We start from the raw sequence: 22,681 nt of genomic DNA, 5'->3' as shown, positions 1-22,681 counted from the left end.
GGCCAGATGTGGTTGTATCCATATATGGTGGTGTCCATATATGGTCATATATGTAGTCTATATATGGAATTATTGGCCATATATGGCCATACATGTTTTCTATATATGAAATGATTGTCCATATATGGCCATACATATTTTCTATATATGAAATTATTGCCCATATATGGCCATAAATATCCTCCATATATAGAATCATGGTCTATATATGGCCATATATGACTCCCAGGTATGGAATTAAATTACTCATATACGGAATAATAATTTTCCATTTATGCTCATGTATAAATGAGTTTTTGACAATAACTGGAATTATTATAAGGAATTGTTGCCACATTTGGATTTTGTAACTGGACTCCTAAACACTTCTTATAATATATATAATATTATACATCTTAAAGTTTGTGAGTTTGTGTATTTTCTTGTTGCTCTCGCAAGCACAAACTACTGAACTGATTGAGTTGAAATGTGGTACAGTAGGGGGGCAGATAAAATAGGCATTTCTCATTTAAAGTAATTAGTAGTAAAGTAATAAAGTATCCAGATTTTAACCCAGATGACAAAATCCTGTACATACATCTATTCCTATTGTACAATTTTATTATAACGCAACAAACTTTAAAACTGACGTATAATTTTAAAATTGCAAGTGTAGTAGGCCTAAATAAAGAGAATATTATATTTGCCTATCAAACAGCCGCAAATATCTATGTCCCGTATTTAGGCTATATTAATAATAACATTCTTCAAATGACATAAAATGTCTAAGAAAATCTTATTTTACGAGACCAAATACAGCTTCTGTTATTCGTAATGGGTGTTGTTAAGATATATGATATGAAGCGGTTGTGGTGTAGTGGTTAAAGGGGCAGACTCCCACGCTGGAGTCCCGGGTTCAAATCCCAGTCGGCTAATTTAAAATTTTGTTTTGAAATTTTCGAATTAAAAATTTTTAATTATGGTTTTAATGCATAGTTTATACTATTTCATGTTAAAATATGTTAAATTGTAATTTTTTTATTTATTTATATTTTTTTATTTAAAAATTTCCATATATGGGGGATTCCATATATGATCATATCTGGTTATATTTGGTCCAAAACCAAATATAACCAGATAAAAAAAATTTTATATGGCCATATATAAACTTTTTCATAAGGGTTTATACTGTTATCAGCATCACATATTTACATAATGATAAAATCACTTGCCTGATTTCTCTCTGGCCGGTACTTCTTGGCGCAGGACAGCAAGTGCCTGCTCAGTTTCCCCTTCTGGTTGTCCTCAAACGGACAGCTGGGACACTGGTGGAAGGCTGGGGCTCTCTCTAGTCGTCCTCTCACGTTATGTTCCGCCTCCATGTGATATAGAATGTCATGGGGACTCCTCACTTCCAACGGACAGAAATTACACCTATACACATAGTTCCTCATGTGCGGAGTCTCCAAGTGATGTGCCATCACCAGAGCTGATTCTGTTTTAAAGCTGCAAAACTCACATTTTTTCATTTCCAATTTAAAAGGTTCATTGGTCGCTTTACTAAATTCTAAACTTCTAATAAGGGAATTCATTGCTTGCTGCACTTCAGGAGTACATTTTGATCCTTCTCTTTCCTTTTTCCTTTTCTGAGATCGTAATAAATCCGTCTGTACATGTTCTTGCACCAAGTTAACACCAATTTGAATAAAGAATTTACCTAGGGGGTTGTCAAAATATGAACTACTTTTCTTGGACTTCTCTTCATCAGCTTTTCCGTCCTCGCCGGACTTTTCGCTCTCCTTGGATTCAGAACTTTTGTCTTCACTTTTCTCAGAATCTTTGGTTTCATCCTTTTCTTTAGAGTCATCATCTTTAGTTTTGGTCGCTTCCGCATCAACTTCCATCTTTTCATCTTTGGCATCATCATCTTTCGATTTTTCCTTATCATCCTTTTCGCTGCTATCGGACTTCTTATCTTCTTCTTCTTCTTCAGATTTCTTTTCTTCTTCTGCTTTTTTGTCTTCTTCATTCTTTTCTTTTTCTAATTGAGCCTTAATTTCTTTGATGGCTTGTTCTACCTGATCTACAAAGTTCTTCAAGGGTTTTATGGGTGGCTTCTCATAAACATACGGAACTATGAATGACGGAGCTTCAACTACATACATGTCGTCCGTTAGGGAAGGCAAGATGACAGGTGGAGTCTTTGAAGTGGCAGGGGGTGGGGAGGGAGTGGCTGATGGTGAGTGTGACATGGACAAAGGTTTTAGCTGAGTCTGTTTGAGAGGATGAGGATACATGCCTTGAGCCGGTAGAGCTACTGGCAGAACTGAATAACCCTGTCCTCGGGAAGATCCAGCAACTGTCGTAGAGTGTCCTAATGGTGAAGATGGTGATACTGGAACCGGACCTCTGCCCGAGAGAATAGAATTTGTATCAATTATAACCAAAGTTGGTTCTTTTTTACCCAGTTTTGTTTGCTTACTGCCTGTAGCAATTTCCACTAACCTCTTCGGATCACTGACAACGACAGTTTTCTTTTTCTTATCAGACACAGGTGAATCCATGGCCAAAGGATCTTGTGGCACAATCTCTTCAATATCTGGATCATCATTTATCTTTTTCGGGGTTGTGAGTGTGGTACCCTTGATATCAGGTTCATCGATGTAAGTTTTTGGTTTATTGACATTTCGAGAACTTCTTCTAGGTGTGATATTAATAGGTTGCTGTGGGGTCTTTTTCTTTTTTCCTTTATCTGGTGTTTTTTCACTGTCCTCTTCAGTTTTGGTCTTATCAGGCGATTCTTCATTTTTTTCTCCATCTACTTCCATTTTTTCACCTTCCCCTTTGTCTTTTTCTTCTTTTTCCGATTCAGCGGTTTGACTTTCTTCAACCGAATGGTCTTTGTTGCTGCTGTCTTTGAGTTCAGCTTCTTTGTCCGACTTTTCCAATGAAGCTTCAACATTTTCATTTTCTTGATTTTCATTCTTTTCATTTTCAGAAGAATCTATTTGTTTCTCTGGGGAGGAAGTATTATCTTGGTCATCTAAAGTCTTGTCTTCAGACTCATCAAGCGTTTCCTTTTCAATGTTTTCTACCTCCCCAGCACTTGATTCATTTCCTAGTGGGTCTCCAGCATCCTCTTCCTCCACCATCATAATGTCATCTTCCTCTCCTTGATTAGTTTCTTCTTCATCTTCATGGTTTTCTTCAACATTATTTTCTTCTTTTTCTTGGTCTTGATGTTCATCAAAGCCATTGCTAGATGTTCCTTCATCTTTTTCAGGCACTTCATTTTCTACAGCACTTTCAGATAACTCATCTTCACAGTTTGAATTTATTCTATCGTTAGGTTCATTTAAACTATCACTGTCCTTCTCAGCTACATCACTAATACAGTTGATATCATTGGAACTAATTTTTTTCACAGTTTTAACTGTTTCATCGACGTCCATTGGTTCATCGTATGATCCGTTGACTTCTCCATTAACTCTTGTTTCACCTACAAAATATGTCAAAACTGTTAGAAAACTGTCTAAATACAATTAATCACATTCAAATTTATTTTTATATAAAAAGAAACATTTTGTATTTAAAAGAAATTGTTTGCAGGCCATAATGCTGAGACGAATAAGGCTAGGCCTAGCTGAGGGACAAAACAAGCTCGACCTTCACGACACCAACAGTAACAATCACAAATACATGTAGGCCACAATGCCTATATTTTTTAACATTTCATGGTAGTTTTGTAATTTCCCATATAGGTGGAGAAACTAGCCAAATTCAATCCGTTCTTTAAGGATCTCATTCGTTAAACAGCTTCGGAGGTTAGGATCTGATAAAGATCATGGCCATGTATCTAAGTTGTTGTCATTTAAGTCTTTGTACAGTAGACTCCCTCTTATCCGGACTCCTTGAGGCCAGTCCGGATAACGGGTTTTCCGGTTAAGCGGACGTCCCCAAAAACTCGTTAAAACAGTCTATTTACTGTGATATTCAACTTAAATTTAGGAGAGCATTGTATTTAGACAACATGTGATCACTGGTCTCAAATCTTTCCCACGAGAACAGTTGTTTCAGTACCGCCCACATCCTACCGATCTAGTCTGGTTAAACCAATGTGCTGATAAAAATTGTCCGGTTAAAGAGATGTTATTTCCGTCGAGTGAAGTCCGGTTAAACCAATGTCCGATTAAAAGGTGTATGGATAAGAGGGAGTTTACTGTAAATATTTATATGTGTTCAATGTTTGTACAAATTATACCAAATTGACAACATCTCAAGTAAGAAATGGCAAACAAGAAGTTTAGCTAGCCTATGAGACAAAGAACTGGCGATAACGTTTTGACGTAGAAACCTAGGTCTCCTCTATAAAAATAAATTAGATCTTAAGGTAAGCCTTAGATTTAATTACTTAATTGTTGTTACCACTCGTTTCCAGCTCCCTACTTGATACGCCACATTCCTGGATCTACCCAAAACATTGTTTACACCCACCCTTCCCTTTGGTTTTATCTGAGATGCGAGGAGTTGGTTAGCAGAGTCAAGTTGCTAAGGGTTTTCTAAGGATCCTATCTATCCATATGCATCCTATCTAGGATTTTGTTTTTATTTCTTAATTCGATTTACAAATACCTATGTATCGTATTGCATTTATTAAATTATAAAATTGGATTTTAAAAGAATATGTTTTAATCTCCTAAAATATAATAATCCTGCTACGATTATTTTAGTATTAAATTATTTTTCACTATTTAGGCTACATTTAATTGCTTCAAAATCTACACATGCGCCCTCACCCGTAACACTAACCTTAAAACCCCCTCGTATTACTCATAACAGTTTGTTCAGTAATGAACAGTTGTTCAATTTACTATTTAGCCTAAAAATGAATTGGTTCCTGAAAATTACCTGATAATAAAGCAAGATTGGATAAATCTGTATGATTATGTGATGGGGAAAAAGCTTCCGCATGGACACCCTCTGGTTTGAAAGGTTAATCGCCTGCTCGAGAGTTTACAGGGTAGCCTACCTAACGAGACCTAATTGTTAGATTTAGCTTAAAAATTCAAACTTACTATTTTGTTGAAGTATTTCTTCACTTGTGTCGCCATTTTCGGACATAGTTGATGCCATGATGTTCCAGCACCAAAACAATCAAAACTGAAACAATAAAAAGGAAGGTTATAATAAGTTAGCCTACTATAAAATCCACAAGGACATAAGGTGTAAAATACCTGAAGACCTATAAACTAGTAATTTATGCTGCTTTAGACAACTCCTACACAGCAGACTTCCACCAATTCAGCTCATATAACTAGGCCTAGTTATGTTTATACCTAGCAGGAGTTTTTAGTCTCGTATTAAAATACAAGGAAGTAAAAAGAAAAAATAGAGAAGAGATTAATTCAAATTTAACCCTGCCTGCAATGAGTATGGTGAGTTTTTTGCTTTTTCCCGTGTTTTGTAAAATTTTAAAGCATGTTTAAAACAGTTTTATTTATTTATTTTGCATGGTGTGCTCTTTGGACTTTCTGGTGTGCTTTCTGCTTTAGCTTGTGAGTCAACAGGAAATACAACTTTTTTTTGTTAGTTTTTAGTGACTTGGTCAATTGTGAATATTTACTGAACTGATCAATAAATCTTAAATCTATGCAAATATCTACGCCTCTATTACACACCTAGTATTATTGTGCTGACAGATTACCTGCCTAAGTTAGTGTTTAAACTTATTTCAAGTTAGGCCTGCCGCCTGCCAGAGGCAGACTGCCTGCCTACTGGCCTTGTGTAAACGTGGCTGTAGGCTACGTTACTTGTATTTATTTCCATTAACGTCACCATGCGAACCTATATTGATTTTAGCGAATTTCCCATATAGGGAATAAGCTATTACCGTAGTACTCATGGTAAGACCTGGACGCGGGACCGATTTTTTTTTCGTTTTGAGGTCCCTAGAGGTTAAAAACACCATCCGTTCAAATTCATATATATATATATGTGTCCGTCAGCACGATAACTCAAGCAAAAATGATCCGATTTTGATGAAATTTGGTACAAACGTGTAAACGTACGTTTATTCGAACGAGTTCGCGATCCATCATGATCGGACCATGGGAACGGGGGGTTTTATGGGGTAAAAATAGGTTTTTCCCATTTTTGACCCAAAAGACATAAAATTTAGCAATTTCTTTCCAAACCATTTTGTAGAGCTTAAAAAAACAAATAATTTAGTATATTGAAGCGTTGTTATGCGCCTAATGGTTACGGAGAAAATTCCAAAAAATTGTAAATTTAAAATTCCCATGTTATTCTTATGGAGAATAAGTAAACTGTTGTAGTTTGCTTGTTTGTGAACATATTTTGATCAAATTTGAAAAATGTTTTTATTTCTTACCAACTATTCACATTTTACAAAAAAAAACAAAAAAAAAAACAGTTTCACCCTCCCTGATGCAGCAAACCTAAGTACTTGTTAAACTAATTCTATTTAAATCAAGAATAAATGTTATATTTTTAAATAGACATTTCAGTGTAAATCCAATCAGTCAAATGGAAATTCGCTTAGTCTGCAGGTTTGCTGCGGCGGGGGTATTTATCACTAAGCTATCACTAGAAACTAAATTTATAACTAGGCTAGATCTAAAATACCCCCGCCGCAGCAAACCTGCCGTCTAAGCGAATTTCCATTTGTCCGAATTGATTTTCAATTGATCTATTTAAATAACATTGGGTTAAACGAGTACCTAGGTTTGCTGCTACAAGGAAACTAATAAAGTAGTGTGTTTTTAGTAAAATATTGATAGCTTACTATAAAATAAATAAATTTGCCAAGTTTGATCAAAATATATCCATAAAGAAGCAAACTACAACATTTTACAATATTCTCCATAAGAATAACATGGGAATTTTAAATTTACCATTTTTTTAGTTTTCTCCGTAACCAATAACCGTACAAAAACACTTTGATATACTGAATTGTTTGTTTTTTTAAGCTCTTTAAGAAGGTTTAGAGAAAAATTGGGAAATTTCGTGTTTTGAGGGTAAGAAGTGAGAAAAACCAATTTTTACCCCATATAACCCCCCATAAAACCCTGTTCCCATGGTCCGATCATGCTGGATCGCGAACTCATTCAAGTTTATCCCGCCTTACACCTTCAAACCAAATTTCATCAAAATCGGATAAAAACTACTCAAGTTATCGTGTTCACGGACACACATATATATATATAAATCTATATATATATATATCTAATATATAAAATTCTCGTGTCACAGTGTTTGTCTGCAAACTCCTCCGGAACGACTTCACCGATCGTTATGAAATTTGGTGTGTAAATTCTGTAGGTATGCGAATCGGACGTAAACTATTTCCCGTTTCGAAATTCTTAAAAGGGCTCCACCCCAGTGGCTCTGGAGTTTCCCATGTTAACCTTATGAGAAATGGAATTAATGAATCTTAACAGCTGTTTCAATTAAACAAGTTGGTTCTGTTCTATGATGTTCAATAGCATTAAAGTTACAAGGATTACCAACAGGGTGCAGCACTATTATTTATTTTACATTTATGACAACAGCTAATTTGCAACCAAAAGGTGAGTGAGCGTAGCGAACGAACTTCAACCTGGAGGCGAGTTAGCGTAGCGAACGAGCTAACCTGAAGGCAAGTGAGCGCAGCGAACGAGCTCCAACCTAAAGGTGAGTGAGCGTAGCGAACGAGCTCCAACCCAAAGGTGAGTGAGCGTAGCGAACGAACTTCAACCAGGACGTGATTGAGCGATGCGAACGAGATCATCTTGAAGATTAAACGTAACGGTACTTTCTTTCCATCGGTCTGTCTTAGGGGAAACCTATAACTTAGGCGATACGAAGTTCGCCGGGTCAGCTAGTACCTATATATATATACATATATAAAAATTTGAACGAATGGTGTTTTTGGCCTCTGGGGACATTAAAATGAAAAAGTAAATCGGTCCCGGGCCTATATACATATATAAAAATTTGAACGAATGGTGTTTTTGGCCTCTGGGGACATTAAAATGAAAAAGTAAATCGGTCCCGGGCCTAAGTCTTACCATGAGACCTACGGTAATAGCTACTTCCCTATAGGGAAATTCGCTAAAAAACTGTGAATAAAAATTTCTGCGCACACAAATATTATTGGATCTACTGTTGTTTGGTGTTTATTCAATTATTTCATTTGTTTACATTCTGGTCTGCTTGCTCCATAACAGTAAACTAAAACCAAAATGAAAATACGAAAACTGATGAGGAGAAGGAAAGAGATACCGGTAGGCCTATAATAAATTTAAGTTACTGGTAATGCAAGGGCATTAAAAGTACAAATTTTACAAAAAATCAAAAGTAAAAACAACTGATCACTTAATATTGTGCATGTGCAGACTAATAGATCTTATTTAGGTATGTGGGAAAGAAAGGTCGGGCCTAAGGCGGATTTGTGACTGTATTGAGCGTTTAGAAGTTAGGTTATATTTAGGAAGGTAAAGTTTCTAGGTATAAATAGGTGTTGAACCTCAAACTTAATTTTAATACAGTCACGAATCAGCATAATGTCCGACCTGTCTTTCTCACATGCCTTTTCTGTTATCAATTGGAATTTTGAAATATTACAGCAAGTTTGGGTTGGTTAACAGTTTCATTTTAATTAACTTATATCCCTTTTGTAAGATAACAGTAACTTACTGGTAGCCTACTCATGAAGCTACATGGTCAATAAGACTAAATCAAACTGAACATGTAACTTATGGCATGGCCTACTGAAACTGTATAAATATTCCAAATCCATCATGGCTGTCATTATTAAATATTCGGCTAACATCAATTTATTTGTCTGGTGGTTTTCTTGTTGGGTAGGCTACAGTTACTAGGCTATATTATTTAACTCTAGTCAGGCTACCATTCTTAAAAAATAGCTTTTTCTTTATTATCCTATTAAACTATTTTAACACGTTCGCTACGGTACCGCAATAGTGCAAAATTTTTTATTCGGATAGACTAGTGACGCACATACCGTATGCGACGGCCGGTTTCTACCTATAGACTGCCATCGCATATTCGGTAGACTCCCTCTTATCCGGACTACACTCGGCGGAAATGACGTCTCTTTAACCGGACAATTTTATTCAGCACATTGGTTTTTATCAGGACAACCGGACTAGATCAGCAGGAAGTGGGCAGTACTGAAATGAATGTACTCGTGGGAAAGATTTGAGACCAGTGATCCCAAGTCTAAATACAATGCTCTCCTAAATTTAAGTAAAATATCACAATAAACAGTCCGTTTTAACGAGTTTTTTTGGGGACGTCAGTTACACCAGAAATCCCGCTATCCGGACTGGTCTCAGTCCCGAGGAGTCCAGATAAGAGGGAGTCTACTGTAGACTGACGACGCATATTTGCGTCGGTGTTCCAATGTTATCAAAATGCTTAGGCCTATATCTTTTTAACGGTATATTTGAAGGCACTGAATTCTCTGCAGTAGTCTACAGGGATGTCTCACGCACAACTGCGTCACTTGGTCTGTGGATATAATGATTGGTGACATCATATGATAGTTAGAAAAACTGGTCTTTACTTTTCTGCATTACTGTATGTATGTATGCTGGTGTTTTTTTATCCTATGTAGCTTTTATATTTGTTCAGTTATAAACTGTTCTTGAATAATCTGTTTTTTTTTACTTACCGGTAGCCTACTTTCACCTCAAAACAAACAAAAATTAACTGTCGCATATTTGAGGCGTTTGGGCTATTTCAAGAAAAAATTGATAATTTTCACTAGGTACCGGTACCATATCGTCTTTGCTGGAGACCAGGGGACAGATATGTGACATTACAAAAGGTTATCAAAAATATAAAAAAAGAAGAATATATTATTTAAACAAACACGATTGCAGTGTAAAGTAAATGATCACTGTTTAACAGGTTTTTGCCTGTGGTCTGGGTATTAACCAAGTGACAGCCGGTCTATGTGTTAAGATTAAATTGTATAACTTACTTCGGTCCTTGGCAATGATCGCGGCGTCGCATATATGCGATGCTTGGTAGCAAATGTGTTACGTGTGAGTCTTAAGTTACCTACCTAAGTTAATATTCACTTTGAGTCACTTAAAAGAATCAATGATCAAAAATTGATAGCCTAATTAATATCAAGTTTCTGGTGAGGAAATATCGTACTAACAAAAATATAAGTTAAGTAGTCAGTTAGATTTAACTTTAACTTACAAACTTAAACAAAAATTTTCAAGAGTTTTTAGCCTCCGGATTACGTTTGAATATTTATAATGGTTCAAATACCTGCATTCAGTAATCTTAACTGCTGCTTTTTGTGGCAACTAGGCCTATAGCTTCGGTTCAGCTAGGAACCATCTTCAGGCCGTACAAGGTGTCGTTATACCTTTTATTTACTTCCCCCCGGTCACGTCACCTGTCTCGTGTCCCTGACTGCTCGGTAGTTTTTTAATGTTAAATGTTCGTCAATTAATCAATGTGCGTGTTTGTGTGTGATTTTGTACTTATATTTTAAATGACGACCTTCATATAGGCCTACAGAGGTAAATAACGGCACCTTGTGCGGCCTGAAGATGGTTCCTAGCTGAACCGACACTATAGTTGCCACAAGCAGTAGTTTGGATTACTGAATGCAGGTTTTTAAACCTTTATAAATTAAACAAACACTTTAAAAAGCTGAGTTTAGTTACGTTAATGAACGCAGAAATTTCTTGCAGGCGTTTAATTATTCGCAGAGGATACGCGTCCGGTAACAGGACGTGGATTAGGCGTCCGGCAGTTACTGTCATAACCTAACCTAACCAACCAAACTTGCTGATAATGAAAAAAATCAAATGAAGGTTCAATTCTCTTCATGACATAAAATTATAAATGCCAAATATTCTACCAAACATGTACAGTTAAGAAGAAATTACATTCAAAGCAAAATCTGTGACAAAAAGGTTAAAGAAACCGATGGGTTTCGAACCAGGGACCTCTTGGATATCAGTAGAGCACTCTATCCACTACACCACGAACAACGCTGGCCGAACATCGTATCGTTGTGGTAATGGCGTTCCGGGACCCCACAACCCAGTGACGTCACTACCGGACGCCTAATCCACGTCTGGTTACCGGACGATCCTCTGTGTAAATTATTTTCAGCTGAAAATCTTATTTCTGGTGATGTACAAATCAAGGTTTCCTTGGCCACGTTTAAGTAACTTAAATAATTACGTTAAGTTAACTACGGTACCAAGTTACTTGTTGATAACAACTTGCGGTGTCTACTTTCCTCATCAGGGCCGCTTTAGGCAAATCCTACAAGGTAGAGTTAGGTGTGATTTGTCTAATTGTTTCATTCAAATTTGAATCTAAGTAGGCTCTAACTTAAGTTGTTCATTACGCCTTTCTTTTTGCAACTTAGGTCGGGTACAGTTTCTTAACTGGGCTAAATGCTAATATCGATTCAAACTATCGATTCGATTAGTAAACCTTTATGCGATTTTTTCACCATCAACAAGTTTGGTTGGTTAGTTTAGATTATGATAGTTTAATTTGATAATAAATATATTTAAAAATATCAATTATTAATCAATATTTTCAATTCGATAGTTTCTATCGACCAGTTAAGAAACTGTACCCCTTAGGTCTAATAATTTAAATAGGCAACTAACTTAGGTTTTTTTACTAATTTTGGGATCAGAATGAAGTAATAAATTTGACTGGGCTAAGTTTAGAGCTGTGTTAAGGTTAGATCTAAGTAGGTATGTCCTTAAACTAAGGCCTAGCCTACCAACAGAGGAGGTTATGTTTATTAATAAACTTGACATGGGATTGTGTCACAAAAAAACAAGTAAATTTGTCCTGCAAACGAGATGAAACATTAAACTTAGATGAAATTAATCGTAAGTTACAGTACCTTAATTCTAAAAAAAATTATCGATTTAGAATTTCAAAATGGCGTCCTACCTCCCGTAGGCTATACAACGGGATCATACCATAGGTTGAGGTTGAACGAAGATAGTAGAGGTCAGCGATTGAAAAATCAATTCTTTACACTTCAAATTAATCCACTTTGATAGGCGAATCAAAATTGAAAGTTACTTAATGCAGCACATTAACCACAAAGCTGGTGACAAATGAACTGATAACATAATAAATTTCGATTGACATTTAGGGTTAAAACTGGAATAAAATGGCAACAGGACGACACTTCAATCAAAACTTCTTCACTAACATGAAACAAACACTGAATAATTTAAAAACACTTCACAACTACTCAACCGGCTACGCATAGTATTTATTTTCCGAATTCCGATTTGTCCGAATAACAACCTACCACAAACCAGGTAATGCATAGTCCGTAATGGTAATAAGTTGAAGTTTTATTCGCTAGAGTGTGCTGGTATCAACAAAGCACATTGTAGTTTGGTACTGAGGAAATTAATCCATAAATTTTGACATAAAGATACCCTCATTACGAAAGAATTTGAATTTGTCAACGACGGGGACGATATACATTCATTTCGTAGCCATAATACAATTAAATTATCACAAAATGAGCAAGTTTTAAGCAATTTACACCTCCCGCCATTTCCAATACAAGAGAGATACGTAACAGCAGAACGTTTTCTGATTGCAGTAGCTACTGCTAGCCGCCGCTGATTTGGTCAAGCGTCATATGAAATGTCAATATAGAGCAAAGACGGTAAAACTAGTAATAATTATACATAAATTTACCTTAGAATCAACAATGGAGTATCCAAATCAACTCTGAACGAGAATTATCATGACGGAAACACCAAAACGACTTGTTTGTAGCCGACGTCACTAACCCTCGAACAGCTCCTAAAACGCCAAAGAGTGCCAAGATGGCGACTGCGATCACGTGACCATAAAATTATGACGGAGCGTGTAATGAGAAAATTTAAAAAAATAATTATTTTAATAAGTGGTAGAAGGTCAGGCAGAATGGACCAATCCAATACAAACAAAAAATGAAAATTTTGGAATTTTAATGATTTTATGGCTAATTGTATTTTTTATTTTATGTTTATAATTTATGTTATAACATAAATTATTTATAAATTAACTAACTACGTGATTGATATCAATTTGTAAAAGATTACAGTTATGAGACGGATTTACAAACGTTATTGTTGCCTCCTATATTTCAAAATGAATTCTATGCCAATTTTTGTAATACTTATCTAATCGTAATAATAATTGTTCATTAAAATAATGGATTCATGTCGTAATGGAACCGTCCTATAAACATTTCTATATTATGCATTTTCGAGTTAAATTTGAAACAATTTCGCACGAACCAAACAAAAATACTTCTCTTAATTGATGCCAATCGATTCGTGTAAATTAGTAACATTTAAAAAAGAATCTGGAAATGAAAGTAAGTACCATGGTAAAACGATCAGGTTATTTGATAAAAACGATACAGTATGCTTTCTGATAAATCTCGCAGACCACAGGTAAAATTAATTTGCAACCAATTATCATATAAGTTGCAAAGATTCTAGAATTAAACTACAATACATCTTGGACGCATGATAAACTCAATGGAATTCAAATATCAAGGAAAGTGTCATTGGTTCATCAGGTTTATAATTCTCTGTCAATTGACATTCTAATCACTGTACGTGAAGTACATTATCACAAACACAGGTGTGAACGGTCAAGATATCAATCACAGACGGGAGACAGCCGCTGGCAATGACCTACAATTTGTCAACTCAAGGTCGACCGACACAATCGTACGTCAACTTGTGATTGTTCAGAGGCGCAAGCGGGATTTCGGAAATAGCAATTTATCCGACACCAGAGAATACTAAATAAGGTTCGTGATCGATTAATTATTTAACTGCGTTAGGCGAGACGACGGTTCAACGTCCACAGACAACGGGACTTATTTCTCCTTTAGTTACTTTTATTCCCAACACCTTCTGGGTCACGCTGGCGTGAAAGTAATAAAAATTGGTAAACGACCTTGAATAGTAAAGCCGCGCCCAGCGCGCTATTTGAGCATAACATCTACCTTACACCCCTCGACGTTAGAATGGTTTCGCCCAATCCTCGGCTCTTACTATGTGGCACTTTCGCGCATGCGCTCCTTCTCCTTTTTACTTGTACGTCCTAACGGCTCTCTTTTCCCACTCGCTTCGTCGGCGTCCGCTCCACACCGTGGTTCGCGAATGGCGTGCGGTATAGCCGATAGCCGGTAACTATTTCATAGCTGAAAAAAACTCGCTTAGGTTTGGCGAGGAGAAAATGGGTGGAATGGAGGAAGGCGATTACGAACACGGTGGAAACAAATAATAATGTTATAATAAAGTTGTAAATCGATGGTTCCATTTAGCGGTAAAAATTTAGTACCGGTGGCTACTGTACCAGCGCGCGCGTCCATGGTAAAGTTGTGAGATGACGAGTGATTAGTGATAAGGTATAAACATATTTCAACATCAAATTAGACAAAATTGTAAACATGAAAAAAAGTTTTAGAATAGGGTGTAATAAAAAGTTTTAGGGAACGCGACACTTGAATAAAGGACAAAGATTGGAAAATTGGTCCAATTCATGAATGACAAAAAGTTTTTACTTCCTGAATTGCCCAAAGTTTTAGCTCCAAAGTACAAGATCTGAAATATGAAACAATACTGAAAAGTATGCTCCAGATTGCTGTTTGATTCGGCAAACCATCCTGCGTAAAAATCTTGTGATTTCAATGATGCTCGAAAAGTGAAGCGATTCTATAGACAGTGTGTCAGCGACATAAATCTACTCGAAATCGGTCAACGTGTATAAAGTTGAGAGAGACCTTAGTGTGGACAAAAATTAATTATGAAAAGATTTACCCATTCGTTTGTTGAATCAAACAAATCTACTTTTGTAAAGTGTGTACACTTTTAAAACGCTTTGTGGTTCACGTAGCCTACCAAATAATTTAACAATGACAACTGCAAAAATATCACCACTCATCCCTTTCAATATTTAACTAAGACTAATACGCATGAAAAACATAGATTGTAAAATATAACGACACATCAGTACTGTGCAATTCTCATAAAAATATACTGGTTTAAGTGTTCAGTTTTTATCATAGTTTATTTAAGTGGACTATTCATTGAACTTCTTTGTCAAATCAAATCTGAAAGATTTGCGTTTTGTTGTTAACAAACAGGTTTGGTTTGTTAACTGAGTGCAGTTATGATGTGTGCAACAAGTTAATTAATTCAAAATAAACAAAAATTATTGCTTCACGATTTTTTATAGCATTGTGACAATCAGTGAAAACACGGTACAGTTTTGTTTGTTGTATCTTTCAGCGACAGAAAGTTTTACCGCAAAAGAACACTAGTATTAATTGTACGAGCTAAAATAAAAACTGGAACACATTAAATTAGAGATCGATTTAATCTAGTGAAACGCCAGAAATCACGAATAAAACTACATTATATAATCTGAAAATATAATTCAAAAGAAAAAGATTGGCTACAACCAGATACTTCGTGTCATATATAGGGTTATAGGTACGCTAAAATGAGAGAGATGACTTAAAACTGTTTATAAATGATAAATCGAGTAATTCCAAGCGTCGTTTCAGGACAAACCATTTTTCAAAGCTACTATAAATTAGAGATAATTCATAAACCTTCAAGTATATACTGAAGTACATCTTTAATCTTATGGATCAACAACAATAAAACATCAAAACAACAGAGGTACTATAAAAAACTATAAATATTATTTAGACTAGGGAACAATCTAAAAAAGATCCGGATCTGCACATCAGCAACAACGAGAGAATTGTAATATCTAATATGTATAACAGTATCAGAAAACACAATCCCAAAATACAGATCAGCACATACAAATCTTGAACTTTATAGAACATCTTGAATTGTACGGATAGTTAAAACGAAAGAGGTCGTCTCACACAAAATAGATAGACTTAAAAATATAGATTTACTTAAAAGAGAAAGATCTTGTAAAATAGTTATAGGTTATATCGAATCAACTAAAACTATATAAATCATGTTAGACTAGAAATATAATTTCTAACTAAAGATTTAAGCAGCAGGTCAGAACATCGGAGAATCATGAACTAGACAGAATCATCTGAACTTAAAAGATCCACCTCAAACGAAAACTCTCAGATTGAAGATGATCTTTAACTATCAGGATTGGATGAATGACAAACTTTAGCGATCGTGTCAAAATGTACATAGATTGTCTAAGGAAAACAGATAAGCTCAAATGATGAATCATATTAAACCAGAGAGGTTATCTAATAACATTAATCAGCTAAAAATGTAACACTTGTTTCAAAATATAGTACAGCATGCCAAACTAGAGATATCTTCACAGTAATACTGTCCGGATTGTTTAAAATTAAAGAGACTGCTGGTAGAGGGTTCCATGATGAAAACGTTTTATTTTAGTTACCATATCATAAGATTAAAAGTTATTAATTATCTTCTTATGACGAAAGAAAAACAAATCGATGACATATAGCTGAGTGGTTAGAGTACTCGCATTCAAAAGGTCACCGGTTCCATACTGAGAAGTCAGTAGACTTTTGATGGTTCGAAATTGGACCCAGCTGTTCTTGATCATTGGATTGGACAATGCTCCTGCTGATGAAATAGCTGGTAAATTCTACACTCATCCCTAACTAAAGAAGAAATTACAGACCTTGGCAAAAAGTATCAAGAAAAATTTGAATATCATCCGAACAGTCTTGCTGTTAATCTGCTGGACAATAGTCAGTGCATTACCAGATTAAAAAGTGTTGTGCATGTGCTGGACCTAAGCTACAGATTTCTGTAAATATTTAAATGATTGATCCAATTTTTGGCAAGACTTGTTGATGAACAGGCGCTTGCTTCCTGACATTGTTTTGATAAATGTTTTACTTATTGTTCTCATATTTGAACAGATTGTAAAATAAATTCTGATAAAAGAATCCCTAACTCATATTTTGGTTTAAATACGCAACTAGGTGGCGTCCCCATCTCAATGATTTGATAATTAATTTATAGGGTAAGTTTTGACTTAATACCAGCATGTACTTTCAAAATCGCAGGTAGGCCTAAATCCGCTATTTAAATCCATGCAATAGAAAATCAAATAGAAAATCGTTTCTCATGTTGAGAAGTTCCAACAAGTGACGAGTACACGACAACAATGGTGGTGACGTCATCGAGGATGACAATTTTTACTGAGAATCGATTCTGGGTTACATATGTGGATATCACTCGATTCACCAGTACAGTAATCACTTGTGATGAAATGCTTGATATATTGCACAACAATTTTCCTTTACTAAAAGGAAAAGTTACGTTAAATAGTTGTGTGGCTCGCTCCATTGTCGGATTTAGAAAAATGTTCTTCCATAGTTAGCGACTGTTTGCTTACTTTACTTGATGAATATAATGAAAATGCTACTTCACAGTAGTAGCGTTAAACATGTGAATTGTTAGTTTATGGCTTAAGTTAAGACGAGAAACAGAACCCATAACGATAACGCAATTTCTAAGGTCCGAAAATCTAGTATCTAGACTTTTTGAATCAAAATTTGATAAACATGAATACGTAATGTTAAGAATTTATTTACCGATCTTTTTAAAAACTCACAATGAGGATCTTTGCTGCACTGGACGAAAATATGGAAGAGATTATCTTAATCTATATCTATACTATTATATAAAAATCTAATGGTGTCTGTCTGTATGTGTGTTACTAATAGGTGCAAAAACTACTGAACCAACTGGGCTTAAATTTTACAAAAATATAGCTACCATACCAAGGACCATTATAGGACTATTCACATTTCGATACTGACCGCAGGCTTTGCCCCTTTGGCTTTAAAGGTTCTGAGGTGAACATTTTAAAAGTAAATATTGATTGGTCTCCATGGCTGTAATGAGAACACCAACAATGTTTGTTTACATTTGCTTTGACATTTAAATGTAAACAAGAAGAACTGCTAAACTGCAAATTTTACAATTTCAGACAGCTGATACAAAGAAATTAAATATAATATTTTCCATAACTATGAGGTAGGTTTATTTTAATCTAACCTTTTTATCATGGATTATTTATTCTAAAACTATGTCAATGATTCTAGAAAAAAAGATTCTATAACCTTAGCTGTATCAACTCTGGCTCTACTTTGGATTTTTTAAAGCGTCTAAGTTATGAAAATGATGTTATTGATATGTTTTCATGGAAACAGTAAGAAAATTACTATGTATAGATGTTTTGTATGAATTTGGAGGCTACTTTGAATAAATTCTAACTGCTTAACATGTGTTAGATTAACTTAACATAACTTGCACATCATGTTTTTTTATTTGTATATTTAGGTAAATGAAGTTATTGTGTTTTGCTAAACCTATGCTTAAATTAAACTAAAGAATATCACCAATAACTAAACTTTTTTCGAAAATCTGTTGTATATGTGTAACTATTTTTAATTACCAAATGGTAATACAAAATACTCTTATTTTATCTTAACATAGCTTTCAGTTCACATTTACTTTATTTGATACATTTATTATTTGTGTTTGCCACACCACTGATTAAATTAGACCAAGAAATAATATCATAAAACTAAGCAGTACAAAGTGTTCTTTTGTTTCTAAAATCAATGAAATATCTCTCACTATGTTTACTTAATGGTAAGTGTGAAAATGTAAAGGCAATGTACATTGAAACTGATTAAAAGAACTCGTTTGTATATTAAGTTGTTTGTTGATATGTTAGTAGAGTAGAATCAGAGATGCAATGAAACATATACTGCATTTGCTATTAAATTTTTAGTCCTTGATGCTTTGATAATCATATTAGTTTTGTCTGCTGTCTTTAATGCAAAATTATTTGTTTAAAATTTTGTATAGTACCCGTAGATATAGTTTCTTTAATATTTCAAAAGACTGTATTAATAAGGCACAGCAATATTTCTAAAGTTAATAACAACTGACTTAGTTTTGCTAATGATTTATTGTGAGTGAAGAAACCTAAGATGGAAGGATTTGTGATTTAATATAAAGAAGAGTGAAATTTAAAAAAATGTTCATTTAAATTTAATAATTAGTATTTTGCTACTTCAAAATTGAAATTTAAAATGTCAATAATAAATTAAAAGATATGTAATTGAGGGAGATGAAGGTAAATCATGTATGTCAAAGTTTTATTCGAAGATTTGTTCTGTTTTTCTTATATTATCAGCCTACACAAGATTTAAAATTAATCAAAACCACAATGGTGGTATCCACTATTTACCAGATTTAAAAGTCATAACTTAAACGTTTCTATTAAGGCCATAAAAGTTGAATTTTGTTTCTAAGCGTGTTTCTAAGTGTTGTAAGCGTTGGCGGATGTGTAACTATTATATGCAACAGATGTAAAGATTAAAATATTTCTATTTTTTGTCCTCTTCCCGTTGCAAAGCACGGGTACAACAGCTAGTATTAAAATAAGAGTTAAGTATGATGAGTGAGCGAAACACACCCGATTGAACAACTATAGAGCACAGCAAACGTTGTTACGAATTTGGATAGTGAGTGTACTGAATATTACGTCACTCATGAAATTACATCGAATGGAAAAGAAAAGCTCAAGTTTACTGCTCGTCGTGAGTGTATCCAGGCGATCGTAACTCTGGATAGCTTTCCTAATAGTGACGTCATTGAAGTCCATTCGTGTGTAAAATAGTTTAAAATTAAATTTGGTGATAAGCCATCGTTAAAAGATCTTTATATAAAACGCATTGCATTTCAAATGAAGACTTTATGGACATACGAGGAAGAAGCTATTACCGTAGGTGGCACGGCAGGAGCTAGACCCGGGACCGATATACTTTTTAATTTCGATGTTGTCAGAAGCCTAAAACACTATGTGTAAACTCTTTAAAAGTGCGCAAATTTGTAACGGTTTACAATACTTCCGAAAGAACAGTCTTCACAAAACAGGCGAAGAAGTGGTTCGAATCAGAGACGAAAGGAAAGAAGAAGAAAAGGCTGAAGGACGATGAGTTGACCGGTTTGATAAACATGATAAAACATCCCAACTCCCAACACAACACAACAGACAACAGGAGCAAAAGGCGGGAAAACACGGCGAACTACCCTTTTTCACTTCCTCCTCTTATACACGTGCAGAAAATGTCCTTGTTTTTGTTTAAGGACTACTAATCAAAATCCATGGTATCTTTAGGATTTTTTAAATTTTGATGAAATTATGATTTTAAATTGCGTTTTCCTATAAAACCCCACAAACTAACGGAAAACATCGTATTCCAAAAAAACTGTTTGAACGAATATAATACAAATTTGATATATCACGGTCCTTATAACTATCAACAAAATGGTACGACCCCCAATTATGTCAAGATTACAGTTCAAAAGAGATAGCGATTTTTGCGATTCTACCCACACAATATCATACTCACTTCTAACGCTTGTCTAAGATAAGGGTTGTTGACAAGCTAATGGGAGATTGCTGACACAGTTTATTGTGACACAGGATACATTCGCCACAAGCTAGCGAGGCGAGAACTAGGAAAGAAACTACTTGATGCACTCGTAATCTACGTCATCGCAATGTACAATAATCGAATCAGCCACCACTCGACATTCAGATGGACAGATAGACATTGTGGAGGTCATCAGTTCTCAGGAGGAAAATAAATTGTTTTCCAGTAGTTCGAAGAAAAAGTACCAAGCCATCCTCGATCTTTGGACTATTGAATGGCCAAAAGACACAGTTCCGAGTCATTAACAAAAAAAGTTATATTAAAAATCTAAAAAAAGTTAGGAATGCAGGGCCAAGTGCCAGTTGCCTTAACACTTTGACGAGGGTCACTTTACAGCCAGAGGCTTGGCGGTCCGAGTGCCAGCCAGGTATCAGTGACCGGTTCCACGGTGCGTCGATATTGGGGTGGAAAGATCGACCAGGGCATGAGCAAAACTTGTTTGAGGGATAACATGAAACTGTACCCTAACCTAAACAAATTGATTATGAAAACATCGAATGAAGGTTTACTAATCGAATCGATATTTTCAATCGATACCAGGCATGCGGCCTCAGGTCCGCCAATTGAGCGGAGTAAGCAAGCATCGATATAAACAAATAACCATCTTTTAAAATACAATTTGTTGTTTCCAAATATATTATGGATTACAACATATAAACAAAAGTGAATTTTATTGATCAATACAAACCTCATTATTCAAGCCTACAGTTATAAGCAATTTTCTTGAGTCTTTCAATCTCTTTTTCTTTGCTTGCCATTTGCTGCTCTTATTTATGCGTACGCCCTCGATGGTTATAACTCATAATGCTACATAAGTCAAGCCGAGGGAAAATTCTTACTTTCCTAGGTCCACCACAGCCTGATATAGGCCTACAGTGCCAGTATGCAGCTTGGCTGCGATGTACCGAAATCGCACAGTCAAGATTTAGTGGAAATTGCCTTAGAGAATAAATTATTCAAATGATTTTATTTGGCCATTCAGTTACATAACAATAGGCTACGTCAAACAATTAGTAAATAAACATGCCAAACTTCTTCTTGCACTCTTGACTAACAAGATTAAAAGCTGAAATAAACACATTTTACAATTTTGTAAAACCTCTACGAAAACTGACAGACTACTGTGAACATTTGACACCATTCAGTTTAAAGGAAGTAGTTGAGTTGTTGTGTTTATGTAAAACCTGTTGGATTCTAGTAAATATCTAACCTGACATCAAAATGTTTTCAACATGCTAGTTCTGTTGGCTGCAATAATTAATCTTATTACGGGAAAAAGGAGGAATATCGATTATCATGTGACGCTTAGTTATAACTGTACTCCTGTACAGGCCAAGCAGTCTAGGCTAATTAATTATAATGGCCTACTTTTCTAATAGTAACTGTATTTCTTTACTGACGACTATTTATTCATCTATATAAATAAAATTAGAGTTTTGTCTGTACATTGCTCAGAATCATAAACTTTTAGGTTATTTTTACGTTTTATACATTAAAGAAACCGAAACAAGTCTCATCTAAATTTATGTCTGTCTTCCTGTCTGTTACGGCCAAAGAAAATAGAACCTAAAGGTTACGGCCCAAGAGCCATTTTACGCGGCCTTCTCCTGAAAAACGAGAGTACCTATCAAGTTCCAAATCATTAAAATGTATTCACTGGATTGGCGAGATTGTCTCTAGCCATTAAAATATGGCGTCACTACTTTGTAAATAAAATGACAAACGTTTAAAAACCCAATTTTGTAAGATTTTTTGTAAAGTTTTCCCAATGTTTATAACATATTCATCAATGAAATAACGAACAGCTGTTCGAATCAATATTATATCTTCTAGCTGTCACTGATATGTTTACATTGAATGTTGTTTACAAATACCGCAACTATTTCCGATCACGTTTTGAAAGCAAATCCAAACCAAGTAAGATTAAAAACGTTTATCCTTACATGACGGATTTAATTAATCGTAAGTGCAATAATTTGTAGGGTATCCGTAAATGAAAAAAAGAGATTCTTTGGGTATAAAATTGTTCTTGAGTTTTGATAACCGGGAAAAAGACCTTGAATCAGTGTTGTATATTGCTGGGAAACTTACATTTTTTAAATTATCGGTTTTAGTGGAGACACGGCACACGACCGACGCGCGTCTACA

General features: G+C 35.0%; 1 protein-coding gene across 12 annotated transcripts in view; it reads right to left on the bottom strand.

Moving 5' to 3' along the window:
• Positions 1-22,681, bottom strand: part of LOC129005735 (claspin-like) — a 52,882-nt gene that overhangs the window by 10,541 nt on the left and 19,660 nt on the right. For 8 of the 12 annotated variants that reach the window (XM_054434714.1, XM_054434721.1, XM_054434724.1 and 5 more), the window contains exons 1-3: positions 12,724-12,849; positions 5,055-5,139; positions 1,212-3,478 (exon numbers count right to left, since the gene is read on the bottom strand). In XM_054434714.1, the coding sequence (XP_054290689.1) occupies positions 1,212-3,478; positions 5,055-5,112 (2,325 nt within the window). In that variant the 5' untranslated portion in view covers positions 5,113-5,139; positions 12,724-12,849. Of the gene's footprint in view, positions 1-1,211; positions 3,479-5,054; positions 5,140-11,902; positions 11,922-11,952; positions 12,376-12,723; positions 12,850-22,681 lie in introns of those variants that run through there. The other 4 variants (XM_054434716.1, XM_054434717.1, XM_054434720.1 and 1 more) reach the window with 4 other exon arrangements.

The sequence above is a fragment of the Macrosteles quadrilineatus genome, unplaced genomic scaffold (assembly GCF_028750875.1).
Source record: "Macrosteles quadrilineatus isolate MER2022 unplaced genomic scaffold, UCM_ALF_1.0 Scaffold_32__1_contigs__length_1466915, whole genome shotgun sequence".
In the NCBI taxonomy this organism is placed as follows: Eukaryota; Metazoa; Arthropoda; class Insecta; order Hemiptera; family Cicadellidae; genus Macrosteles; species Macrosteles quadrilineatus.
The sequence above is the reverse complement of the archived record's forward strand: the minus strand, read 5'-3'. Positions and strand labels throughout refer to the sequence as shown.